This window comes from Centrocercus urophasianus, unplaced genomic scaffold (assembly GCF_019232065.1).
Source record: "Centrocercus urophasianus isolate 14NV4802_14NV808 unplaced genomic scaffold, USGS_Curo_1.0 seq_10, whole genome shotgun sequence".
NCBI classification, from domain to species: Eukaryota; Metazoa; Chordata; class Aves; order Galliformes; family Phasianidae; genus Centrocercus; species Centrocercus urophasianus.
This window is the reverse complement of record NW_024884142.1, coordinates 95,523,738-95,536,989: the sequence shown is the minus strand read 5'-3', so window position 1 is coordinate 95,536,989 and position 13,252 is coordinate 95,523,738. Positions and strand designations below refer to the sequence as shown.

At 40.5% G+C, this 13,252-nt stretch overlaps 1 protein-coding gene across 3 annotated transcripts in view; it reads left to right on the top strand.

Moving 5' to 3' along the window:
* PELI1 (pellino E3 ubiquitin protein ligase 1) overlaps positions 1-12,991 on the top strand; it is a 44,026-nt gene extending 31,035 nt beyond the window's left edge. For all 3 annotated transcript variants that reach the window (XM_042821470.1, XM_042821461.1, XM_042821479.1), the window contains 6 exons: positions 3,879-4,023; positions 4,470-4,599; positions 7,018-7,119; positions 9,085-9,282; positions 9,392-9,580; positions 10,526-12,991. In XM_042821470.1, coding sequence (XP_042677404.1) covers positions 3,953-4,023; positions 4,470-4,599; positions 7,018-7,119; positions 9,085-9,282; positions 9,392-9,580; positions 10,526-11,092 — 1,257 coding nt within the window. In that variant the 5' untranslated portion in view covers positions 3,879-3,952 and the 3' untranslated portion in view covers positions 11,093-12,991. The remainder of the gene's footprint in view (positions 1-3,878; positions 4,024-4,469; positions 4,600-7,017; positions 7,120-9,084; positions 9,283-9,391; positions 9,581-10,525) is intronic.
* Positions 12,992-13,252: the final 261 nt, after the last annotated feature.

The window sequence follows — 13,252 nt, the reverse complement described above, 5'->3', positions numbered from 1 at the left end:
GCAATCATAGAATGGCTTGGGTTGGAACGGCCCGTAAAGATCATCTAGTTCTAACTCCCTGCTGTGGGCAGGGTTGCCAGCCATCTAACATGGCCTTTAGCAGCTGCAGGGAGGGGACATCCACAGCTTCTCTGGGCAAGCTGTTCCAATGTCTCATGCCATGCATGGCAGTATTGTGCAAGTTACCTTCCACAGTCTTTCTCCTGGCTGCGGAGAAACCAGTTTTAAGAACAACAAAGTGTTGTTTATGAGGTCTTCCTCTTCTATTTTCCTGCTTTAAGACTGAAAGATGCTAACTGGTACTCATCATATTTTTGTGCTAACAGCAAAGATGTGCTTGCTGAGCAGCACCTCTTACCAATTCAAGTAGTAGTACCTTTTCTGATTATTTGTGTGTGTGTGTTTGTGTGTGTGTGTGAAAGTTACTTTACTCACAAATTCTCTTTAGTTTTATAGTGGAAGACTGTGTTGAAGGATGTTGAAGGAGTTTTAAAGTAGTCTCTTGTTCTGGGACTATCCCAACGATGACAAATCCACTGATGGGCAGATACACCACTTCCAAATTAAAGGTCATGGCAAAAAGCTAACTTGCTTGTCTTCAGTTCAAGCAGCCAGCTGCTCAGTTGTTCTTGGATATTACAGCACCAGGTTGACTTTTTGATGTATTTAATTAGCTTTTCATAGCACTTCCATGAAGTCTGATGTAGTATTCTAGAAATAAAAGCCGGGCAGGTCATTCTGTAAGAACAAAAGACCCATTACTGTAAAACTTAGTGATTTCTTCTAGACAGCTCAAGAGCATTCTGTTCTGTAAGTTCCTGTATGCTGTATCCAGCTTTAAAAGATCCACAGGCCTTCTCTGTTTCAGGAGTGGGGTGGTTATCCTGTGGCCCAATCGACTCATAGCAAATGAGTTGCAACTGGAATAGTCTTGTGAACCTCATAGGAAGAATGTGATCAGCATTTATTATTTCTAGGAGGAAAAAATGTCTTTGTTGTGAGTACAGTGCATTGGGCAGATCATACAGTGTGAGAAGTGTGAGAAGTAGCTTTTGCATTGCATGGAATTGCTAAGGGGTTCTGAATTTGGTATGTGCCTGAACTGAAGTTACTGTGTTAGTAGTTAGAAGAGTGACTTATGCAGCCTGTGGAGGTTCTGACATACTTGAGAAAAAAATCAAGTTCTAGCATTCAAGCCCTGTTTTTGAAAAATGTGGGAGCAAGCTGTTGTATCATTTGGAGCTCTAGAATTACATTTCTGGGACCTTCATTGAGTCAAATAAGAAGTGGGTTTCTGCTTTCTGTGCTGCTCCTGGAATAAACCCGCTTGGGTTTATTTAAATGTGAAACAACAACAAAGGAAGGAGCATTAGTGGGAGCTGAGTGTCAGATGCTTGACGCTTTCTTGTATTAAGACTTGTTGCACAGCTAAAGCAGGCACGGGAGCTTCTCTCCCTTTTTGATTTCTGCTCTGTCAGCTCTTAAGAAGAGGTCACTGGCCACCAATTTGGGTGGTGCTTTCAAGTAGAGTCTCCCTTAATTGTTCATGTGCAATTACTTTTACCACGACTCAGAAGCTGCCTGACTTGGAGATGCCTTTTGTTTCTTTAGCTTTCCATGAAGTTGTTCACTCAGCTGGGGAAGTTTTTTGCACTAGTGTTAGAGATTAACATTATTTTTACTACTTGCCTCCTCCCTCTCTCTGTGTGAATTGATGAGCTCTTTTTTTTGAATGTAGAGTAGGATGGGTACTACTCAAGTCCTTTTCTGTCTTTTTTTGTGGCATTTACTGTGCTGCTTGCTAGTAGATGGCATTACAGATTTCATAGTGGTTCTTCTCAGTTGTTAAATGTTAATTCAAAGGACAGACACTGTGTGCTTTAGCAAAGAGATGTGAAGTGCTGCATGTGAATATGTGATGACCAAGTTGAAATTACTTCTATGTGGAGAAGATTGAAGTGAGGGCAAAAGACTGCTGTGGAGATTCAAGAGGAAAACAGGTTAGTTGTTTAGGGAGGAGATGAAATCATTAGAAAGTGGGTTTTGAAGACAACATGAGTAACTCTAACGCAAGGAAACTTTAAAGCAAAACAAATGCTGAAATACTGAATTTGATGGTACGAATACTTCACAGAAAATGATCTGCATATGAACATAAGGATATAGATTTCTACTGACTTAAGTAGAAATATTTGATGAAAATATATGCTGCTTATTACAAAATGAAAATACGGGAGAGCAGGCAGGAGACATGCTGTGTGGTAGTGCAGTACAGATCAGGTTTAGTAGGATGCACTTGTACATCTAGCAGTGGGTCAGGATTGTGCTAACGTTACATGTGTGCTAAACGAAGGCTTTATTTAACTTATAGTTTCAAGTACTGCGTAGTCCAGAGTACCCAGGCTGAGAGCAAGGAGAAAAAAGATGGAGGAAAAAAGAATAAAGGTAGATGAAAGGTTTCGGTTTAGTCTTCTGCTGCAATGACTGCAGAACACAGCCAGAAGTTGGGAGAACAGTAAGATGTGTGTAGCCCTCCTGAGTACATGGGATAGCATTCAAGAGGGCATTAAGGAACATACTGATTTCTGAGATAACATTGTGGCTGGTTGCAAGTAGGGGTCGGTCTGTCTGTGCTGAATGAGGAGGTGCTAGCTCGAGAAGGGCCACTGAAGGCCAGGTTCCTGCACAGTGGAGCAAAGAGAACAGGGTAGAGATGGGTCAGTGAAGGTGTCTTTGTTCCAGGTGCTGAACAAATGTGAGCAGGATGGTCATGTTTTCTTCTCTATTAGGGCATATGGTGGAGGGTAGAATGACACAGTGGTGTCTTTTCTGCGTAACATCTACTTCCAGGCAGAAGAAAGCAGAAATACAACATCATTGTCACGATTAAAGTGGATGACAGGATATGAGAAATGTTGTGTGGGCCAAAAATGTTTGCTTGAATGGAAGGCAGAATATTAACAATCAGTTCATAGCCAAAAGTGCAGAACTAAAAAGCTTAATGGTTTTATGACTCCGTAAGAAAGCTTGGTCTGGAAGAACCAAGGGAATAGTCTTGTTTCTTTTAAGTGAAAGCTTCAAAGGGGCTGCTGTCTGCTTTATTTGATATGAAACAAGTGCTGTGATGGGGACGCTTCCTCTGGAGCATCCTCCTCTTTGTAGGAGTTGGGTCAGTGTCTGGAAATGTTACTAGTGAGAAGGTGTAAAGAATGGTAGTATGCAGTGATCCTGAAAACAAAATAGGACCAAAAAGTGCACTCCAGGAAACCACTCTCATAAAGAATTGCTCATAATTTTTACTGGAGATTTGTTTCAAACAGCTGTTTGCATCACTTCTCTCTCTGGTCAGGCAGAGGTCACGTTGCATACCCCAAATTCATATGGTAGACTCGATATGTAGTTGTGTGACAACTTTTTCCAATCTGCCTACCCAGAACTTTTTTGGAAAGCTCTGAATCAGATACTTTCCATGAGAACTTGAAGCTCTTTGGTTAATGCACCAGTCTTGTTTTTCCTTTCAATTTGATCCTTATCAGATTCTGCTTCTTGATAGCTGAACAAAACATGCTAAGTGAAGGTGTATACAATTTATACTAAAATTTTACTAGAATAAAGCGTAAATGGAAACAATGTTTTATCAAGTCTGAATGGGAATTTTCTAAAAACACTGATCTGCTCGTGTAATCGTTGCAGGCAGCACAGCCTGAATTGATGTGTCTACGTGTGATCTTTTTAAAGTTATTTCAAGCAAAGCCAAAACATGGGAAGGCAGCAGGTGCAAAATAATGTGTCTACTGTATCAGGAAGACCAAAAATAAGTGTGCAGGTTGGTGTAATTGATTTGAGTCTCTTACAGTTCATTTTCTTTATTTTTACAGGAAATAATGAAAAAAGTGTGCCACAACTCTTGATCAGTGACCTGAAGTTTGAGAAGAAGTCACTAGCTAAGCTCATGTTTTCTCCTGATCAAGAAAATCATCCATCAAAAGCACCGGTGAAGTATGGTGAATTGATCGTTTTGGGGTAAGTGTTTACGTTTGCTGGAAGTGAGAATGAAGGTAGAATTTCAGAGCATGCTTAAAGCAGTTATCTGCAGGTTGCTGAGAGAGGTGATGTTATCATGCTACCTCTCACTTTCATACTGTGTCTTGAACTCCTTTCATATTTTATCTAGCAAGCATTGAAATGAATCCTTTCTACTTGTTGATAGTAGCTCTGAGATGAATCCTAGAGAGTATTCCTTGCTCTGCAGTCTTTGGGTGCATGTGCTGTAGTTCTGTAGGCATGTTTCAGTACTTCAGTTACCTATTATCAGATTTAAATACGTGTAACTAATTGGAGATCGGTACCTTTTTAATATTGTACTAGTTAAGAAGACTGTGTTTAGAATGAAATTTTATGTAGGTCTGCACCTCTTGAAGTTGTACAGAAATATGGACTTCATTATTTTTCTGTCCTTTCTTTTATAGGTACAATGGGTCACTCCCAAATGGAGATAGAGGAAGAAGAAAAAGTAGATTTGCTTTATTTAAAAGGCCCAAAGCAAACGGGGTGAAACCTAGCACTGTGCATATTGCCTGTACCCCTCAAGCAGCAAAGGTAAGCTTGATTAGCCAAGTAATAGCCCCACCAGGGGGATGCAGTGCTGGACCAGTTGCTCACCAATGCAAGTGAGCTGATTGGTGACATCAGGACAGGAGCTGCCTGGACTGTAGTGACCATGCAGCGATGGAATTTACTCTCGGGATATCAGGCAGGCAAAGAGTAAAATCAGGATGCTTAATTTTAGGAAAGCCAAATTCTATTTCTTCAAGGATTTAGTTAACAAAACTCCCTGGAAATCAGTTCTCAAGGGTAAGAGAGTGAAACAGACCAGTCAGATCTTAAAGGAAGCTTTCCTGTATGCATAAGAGCTCTCTATCACTGGGTGTAGGAAGGCAGAAAAGGAAGGCAATACGCTGGCATGACTGAACTGTGACCATGATCAAACTGGAGAGCAAGAAGAAAATGCACAAGCAGTGGAGGCAGGACAGGTAACCTAGGAGGAGTATAGGGATGCTGCTAGGTTGTATGTATAGGGTTGGTGTCAGGAACCAAAGTGCAACTGGAACTGGACTTGGCAAGGGGTGCAACAAAGGATAAGAAAGGCTTCTGTAGGTATGTAATCTGGAAAAGGAAAGTTCAGGAGGGTATACCCTCTCTGATGGGCAACAGAGGCAGGCTATTAACAGTGGACAAGAAGAAAGCTGAGATATCCAACAACACTTTTGTATTGGTCAACAGGCAACAGACTCTTTAGCAGTGATAGGACAAGGGGAAATGATTTCAAACTAAAAGAGGGAAGATACAGATTAGATGTAAGGAAGTTTTTTACAGTAAGGATAGTGAGGCACTGACACGGGTTGCCCAGGGAGGTGGTGGTGTCCTGTCCCTGGAGACCTTTGAGGTCAGGCTGGGCAGGTCTCTGAGCATCTGAGCTGTAAGAGTCCCTGTTCATTGCAGGGGTGTTGGACTAGATGGCCTCTAAGGCTCCTTTCCACTTGAAAAGATTCTAGGATTTGTGTGATTAAGTCTTGTTTCTGCTGGTGCTGTCTGAAGAATTCCAAGTGAAATCCATGCTGAGATGAAATAAAAAAAGCATGAAGTTCTGACTGTGAAAAGAATGATTCATGTTTATTCAAGGATTTTTGGTACCTGTCAGGTTTAGCAAGAAGCCATTCAGTCTTTGACATACCCAGAATGAAAAATGCTTGTTTTTGAAACACAAACATTCAAGGCCCAGTCCTGTCATGTAAAACCTTTTATTTTGTTTTCCCTCCAAATTTGCTACAGACATTTGTTTCAAATTTCCTGTGTTTGCACTTGTTCATGCTTTAGGGCTAAGCTTGCTTTGTATGAAGCTGATTTTGAAATGATTCTTGATCAAAGCTCTGCTTGTACTTCCTACTCAGTCCAGTGGGTAGGAGTTCCCTGAGATGAGGTGGTTTGGCAGGGCACATTTTTTGTGGCTGGTAACCAAGTCAGAGTTCCCTTTAAGAAGCAGTGAAGAAATGGCCTAAGTCCTGAAGTTGAGTTGTACTTCATGTCAAAACTCAGGCTATTATAGGTAAGGTATTACCATGAAATACTACTTTATTGTGGTGTTTCAAGTGTATTGCAATTATGTTCAGTAAGAAGCAGATCACTTCCACTAATACAGGTGGAATTCAAGAATGAATAAACATTCTTAGTTATTTAGAGATATTCAGTATGTTCAAAATCAGGCCCTTGTACAAATTCAGTACAGTTAAATATTTGATTCTGAAAATAATTCAGTGCTTAGAAATATTGATTCCTAGTTTAATACTATGCTGATTGTTTATGGTCTTCAAGTAATAAGTGCTATCTGGAAGCACTTCACAGAAGTTTGTTTGTTCTGATAGTTTTAGTTTTGCTTATGAAGCACTGCATAAATCTCTAGAATGAAAATCTAAACTCACTGAAGCCTAGGTTACTTTGCTACAGCATGTGTAAACTGGGTAAGAATTGATAGCACTGCTTGTAACTTCTTTGTCCATGTGGCTTATTAATCATCAGTGATTTTAATATGAACTCAGATATATATATATATATATATATAGATATATAGATATTTTTTTATAATGAATTCTGTAAGTTTTTATCACTTTGCTGTTGAGAAGTTCCAGCTGAATCCAGTTTCAGCCTTTGCACTCAGTTCTGTTCTTTGTGCCAAAGCCAGCTGTGCTTTAATATTAAGCATGACTAATAATCCGTCCTGATTACATTTATTTTGTGGCAGCGTGTGGTAAAGAGACCAGTTTGGTCTGTTGCTGAATCAATCCTACAGCTTTTTTTTAATGGTGAGGACTGGTTTTTGTCAAGTCTAGCTACAGGTGTGTCACTAATGTGCATCACACTTAATGTGTTCATTGGGCAGAAAAGAGCCTGGCTATGTTGCTGCTGTATGTAGTAGATTTATTGTTCACTAGCACAGTAACTTGTCTCTTCTTTCCACAGGCAATAAGCAATAAGGACCAACACAGCATATCTTACACTTTGTCTCGGGCCCAGACAGTAGTAGTTGAATATACCCATGACAGCAACACAGATATGTTCCAGGTACGTGAATTAAGTGATACCAGCACGTATTCTCACCTGTGCTGGTTTCCAGTGAGACATTAACTCAACATGCTTTTCCTCTCAGATGTGAAACTTACTTTCGGCGCTTTATTCTTCAGAGATGTTTAATTCTGTTCATTCCCAAGGCCATCACATATATGAGGCTGTGTATCTGTGCATCTCTTTTAGGTTTACTTGGTCAGAGGCTAAATCTGTTTTTGTGACTAATGCATAGAATTATGGTTTTGCTGTTGACTGCCACTCAGTCACTTAATTTTGTGAGGAGGGATGAGACACAGCTTAAGAGTAAAGTGCACAGTTCTCTGAAGCACTTGGAACTTTGCTTCCAGCATTCATGAATGGATTTGGGATCAGCCAGTAAGAGGGTAGAAGAAATGCAATGTAAAAATACAGGAGAAACTTCTAACACAACCCCAGAAATAAGCTTCAATGGTGGGAAATGTTGAGAAAGGCCCACTTCTAGTGTACTATTAGTTTAGAATAACTTTGTAGGAGTTTCCTGTGTGTATGACATTGAACCGCAAACATGTTTGCAGCTGTGTTCACTCATATCTTATTATTTCCTGTTTTTCTCAAAAGGGTTTTGTTTCAGATTTTGTTTTGTTTCTTCTAATTCCTGGACTGATAGCGCATTGATTTTCATTGTACTTAATGTAAGGCAAGGAGTTCTGCTGTCACAGCATTTAACTGTGACGACATTGCAGAATCTAAGAAAGTAGGAGGTGTTGGTATGTGGTGAGGAAGCTGTGTGCAACTGCAAGTATCTCCAACAGCAAAAGGGCTGTAACAAACTAACTGCAGCATAAGCTGTAGTTTAAATGTTCTCTGTTCAGGCATGCTATGGCATGTATTCTGCTCTTAAATTGCCAGTGGTGATCTTTGTGTACTGTTGGGTTATCCTGTCTAAGGGGAAAAAAAAAAAAAAAGAAAAAGAAAAACATATTCTGACAAAGCAGTTTCAGTCTCATGAAAGCTCTCTAGCCTTCACCAAAAACTACCTCAGGCTCTTTGTCTGCTACCTAGCAGTTAATCAGTCTTAATATAACCAGCTATGTTTTAAGAGGCTTGAGAGCTCTGAAAGTGAGTGAAAGGTAATAACGTACAAGTGGGCTTAAAACCTGGCTATGGGGATGTTTGAGGTTGGGATATAACTCCTCTGTTTTGTAAAGAGGAAAGGACGAAAAAGCAGTCAAAAACATGCAACTGTGTCAAAATTGGTGAAAGTGTGTGATACTGCAAATGTATTTTTCTTCCGTACAACTAGAAAAGAGGGCACAACTACTCTGCAGCCTGCTGTTTCTAAGACCATCGTCTTAGAAGAAATCAGGCTGTGGTCAGATGTTGTATCCCTGTTGTGTTAATATTAATGTAGCATCACGCTGCTCCAGCCACAACCATCTTGTACCTGGTCTTTCCTGACAGATGTGCTGCTGCTTAGTACCTCACTGGAGCTGCAGTTTCAGCTCATGTAATCTCCAGACAGTTTTCTTACACCTGTACCTCCACCTAGTATGGCATTGCTCAGAATACTCTGGGCATGCAAAGTGTCTGAATACCACTTTTCCATTTGACTGCTTTGTCCCAGCTGTTCAGCTGCTGCTGCAGCTGATCCAGGTGACCTGAGTTTTAACTTCTCTGAGGAGACTTTCAATGGGAAATTATCTCAGTATTAGCTTAATTACATCTTTATTTTTTTTTTTTTTTTTCCTCCTTCAGTTGGCTGTACTCAACCTTTGGAATAACTTTGATCACATGAAGATAGAGTAAATAATTCAGATTAGGCTTCAGAAAACTAATCTCAAATTGATGGACCTAAGTGCTTCAAATTGGAATGCTATGATTTTTTAAAACCACTTCTAAATTGTTTTGGGCTTGAACATTAGTAGATCTAAAGGCAAACTTCTAAACAGCTTTTTTTTTTGTTTGTTTTATCCCTTTTTGCAGATTGGTAGATCAACAGAGAGCCCTATAGACTTTGTTGTGACAGATACGGTTCCTGGAAGTCAGAGTAATTCAGATACACAGTCTGTGCAAAGCACTATATCAAGATTTGCCTGCAGAATCATATGTGAACGTAACCCTCCTTTTACAGCAAGAATATATGCTGCAGGATTTGACTCCTCGAAGAACATCTTTCTTGGGGTAAGGGAATTCTTTTTGTTCTCCCAGATCAGTGCAGGCTTATTTTTGATCTAATTTGAGTCTCTACTTCAGCCAAATTAGAAGTTCTCATTGATGTTGTTTCTCTTAGGAGAAGGCTGCGAAGTGGAAGACTTCAGATGGGCAAATGGATGGACTAACCACAAATGGAGTTCTTGTTATGCATCCACGTAATGGATTTACAGAAGACTCCAAGCCAGGAGTATGGAGAGAGATATCTGTGTGTGGGAATGTGTTCAGCCTTCGTGAAACCAGATCAGCTCAGCAGAGGGGGAAAATGGTAAGAGCGGAGACCAGCGTTTTATGTAGCGTGTTTAAGATGGGCACAGACACAAGTGATACAGTTTGGGCCTAAATAGAAGCCAGAATCTGCCTAATTCAGTGCATTTGTCACCTGTGCAATAAGCTGCATTGACTTATATCTTCCTCTGTTCACACATGAAAGGTTCTTGCTTGGCCTGGAAAACTAAATCTGTCTCAGAAATAGTACTAAACTACAGATCGAGACTCCTCTCCCCAGATGAGTTGGCACTCTAGTGTGCCCTTCTGCAAGATGTGATAATAGTGTTCATGTTTTAAAGAGCATTTTCCTGATTCTTCCTTTCGTGTTCACTCTTTGAAGTTTCCTATGTTTCCCTTCTTGAAGAATAGAAAAGAATATTAACATATGTTCTCTGTACCTGTATATTCATTTCTTTGTTTGCATTTTTTACCTTCCTCTTTGCTTCCAAAGCACTGGTGGTGACACTTTTAGGAGGTGATTAATTTTGGTATGACTTGAGTCTCTTAGCAAAAATAAATGTGCATGAATACTTTGTTGGTGCATTTAACTAGGAATGCTGGCAGCTTATTTTTCTTGGGGAGAGCAAACTCTTGTGTAAAGGTACAGAATCACATTGTTGGAAAGGACCTACAAGATCACCTAGTCCAACTGGCCTTCCATTACCCTTGATAGCACAAGCCACTTCACCATGTGTGAATGAAGCAGTCTAAAATACAATGGAGGACTCCACGTAGTTTTTTAACGTGCACCTTAATCTCTTAAGAAGTTTTCCTTAGAAAGAGGAGGAAGTGGCACTGGGTTCTGTGGGAGTCTTGCATAGGGCACTTATTAGTTGCTTGAAACTTTATCTGGATCTTCCAGGTAAACCTGTATAATGAAAGTGCCTTGTTACTCTTCAAATAATGCTAGGTGGCACCTTTCTCTTCCTCTGTCCATCACAAGGTTGAAAATGAGACAAACCAGCTGCAGGATGGCTCTCTGATCGACCTGTGTGGAGCAACGTTGCTGTGGCGCACTGCAGAAGGGCTTTCGCGCACTCCCACCGTCAAGCACCTGGAGGCGCTGAGGCAGGAGATCAATGCGGCGAGGCCCCAGTGTCCGGTGGGCTTTAACACCTTGGCGTTTCCCAGCATGAAGAGAAAAGATGTTGTAGACGAGAAGCAGCCGTGGGTGTACCTGAACTGCGGCCACGTGCACGGCTATCACAACTGGGGAAACAAGGAGGAGAGAGACGGCAAGGATCGGGAGTGTCCCATGTGCCGCTCTGTGGGCCCTTACGTGCCTCTGTGGCTCGGATGTGAAGCGGGATTTTATGTGGATGCGGGACCTCCAACTCACGCGTTCAGCCCGTGCGGCCACGTGTGCTCAGAAAAGACAACTGCTTATTGGTCCCAAATCCCTCTTCCTCATGGTACTCACACTTTTCATGCAGCCTGTCCCTTCTGTGCGCATCAGCTGGCTGGTGAGCAAGGTTACATCAGACTCATTTTCCAAGGACCTCTTGACTAACACACGTATATCCGAGGACTGCAGTAAACTGATAAGCTAAGCGATTCTGATTTTTAAATCAACCGTTTTTCGTATTCTCTGGGCTTTGCTGGTTTGCATTAAGATGAAGAATTTTTTTTTTTTTTTTTCTGTTATGACAGCTAAATCCCTCTCTATTGAGAAAGGTCTGCAAATGGAAGAAACAGGGGTAAGAGAGAAGTCCTGCTTGTTTAGTTAACTGCTTCCTGAGGAGGTGAAGGAAGTATTGCGGAGTGAATTGAAATGCCTTTCGTTTATTGGTTTTGAATCAAATGCCCCCACAGTATTTGAAATTTGTTTCCATTCTTTTTGTATATGGAGGGTAAATAGTTCAAAGAGCAGTAGTTTACAGCCTGGATGCAAACATTGTAAAATATAACGTGTATATTAACTCTTTTCTATTTATCTTTATTATTGAAAATGCATAGAATGTGTAGAGTAGCGTGGTCATAGTGAGTTACATCCAGCAATTGGATGTGTAGAATAGTTCTGGATGGAGAAGGAGGTGAGATGGAAATGGTAGAAAAATCTTTTTTAATCTGCAGTACTGGGTTCTTAGAATAGTTAAAATACTTTTCGAACAAAGCTAATGCAATTTATGATGGCGTCAAGATGTGCTTTAACCACGTGAAAGGTAGCTAAGAAGGACTTCTTTAAAGCGTCTTTTTGGTAGGACTGTACTTAAGATCTGGTTATGAGAAAGATATTTACCAGACTCTTTGAATATGCAACTTAGTCTAGATTAAGGATTTTTCCTCCCTTCATGCTAACATGTCTTTATTTAGCATTAGTGACATTTCTGAGGGGTTTTTCCAATGTTGAACTTTAACAAACCTGAAAGATCAGGCTCATTTTGTTTCTTGCTGTTTGGGGAGGTGAAAAGTGCATGTGCCCATGCCACATGTGATGTGGGGAGCAGTTTGTGAGTGGGCCACAGTCTCTGCTCGAGAAAGGTTCTGTCAGTCACATATTCTGCCTTTTGTCTGGCTCCTTGCAGCTGTGCATGTGGGAGCCACCGGTATCGTGTGCTTGCCTATATGCTGCTCTGAGGAGCTGGGTGCAGGTACTCATCTAGGCCACACGTGGAACAAAAGAGAAGCCTGGTACCTGCTGGATGTGTGCTGCATCCTGGCGTCTTCGTGCACTTGACCCAGTTGGCAATCTGGTAGGGAAGAGCTTGCACTGGGACTGGCCTCGTAGGCTTTGCTGTGGAGAACACTGCATAAGATCTGTTCACACTGTGGTGGGCTCTAGGTCGTGGTCTCTGTGCTCTCCTTACCCTAACCTTCATTTCCATTCTGTATTCGCCAGGAAAGGCCAGTGCACTACATCCAGCTTTGCTGCTAACCCACCATGTTTAATGGCAAATACACAAAACTGACTTTTTTTTAGGCCAACCTTTTGTTGTTTTTTTTTTCATATGTACTGTATAATTGACGGTAGCAAATCTCCATACTTTATACCTTGCTTTAATTTTCCCTTTCAAAGCTGTTCTGAACTTTTTGGTTTAAAAAGAGATGTATGTTGCTTAGATGTCATGAAATATTTGCTTTCGACTGTCAATTGTTTCTTCATTTTTTAAAAAGAAATTATATATATTGTTTGGTTCACTCAGGAAATGCATGTGTCAGGAAACTTGTATTATAAGTTCAGTTAGTTGTCATGTACATGTAACTGCTGTTACTCCCTTTTCATAGAAATATAACTGATTTTGACATTTTCCAGATTTTATGCATTAAGTAATGAAACTTATGCAGCAAGAAACCCCCTGTATTGTAGTTGTTCTAATCATCTTATTCAAACTATGTTATACTGTAGTTTAATTTTTATTTGCAAATTAATTTATTCAAACTATGTGAGTAAACTCTTTTCAAAAATAGAGATTTTGGGATTATCTGTTGCTTTGCTTCCAAGAAATGGGGAGGGTGTCAGAGATGGCTTCTATTGTGTTCTGCACGTGTAGGTTAAGACTAAAAAAAACAACTGAAGAGTTTAAATGTTCGTCACGGTTTGGAAAGGCTCCCTTCAGATCTCACCTTTCAGCTTTATATTTAACCCTACATTAACAAAGGCAAGGTCGTTGTTCAAAAGGCAGGTAAATGATCTCTTACTCTGAGTGACTTGAAATTAACGAAATGCAAG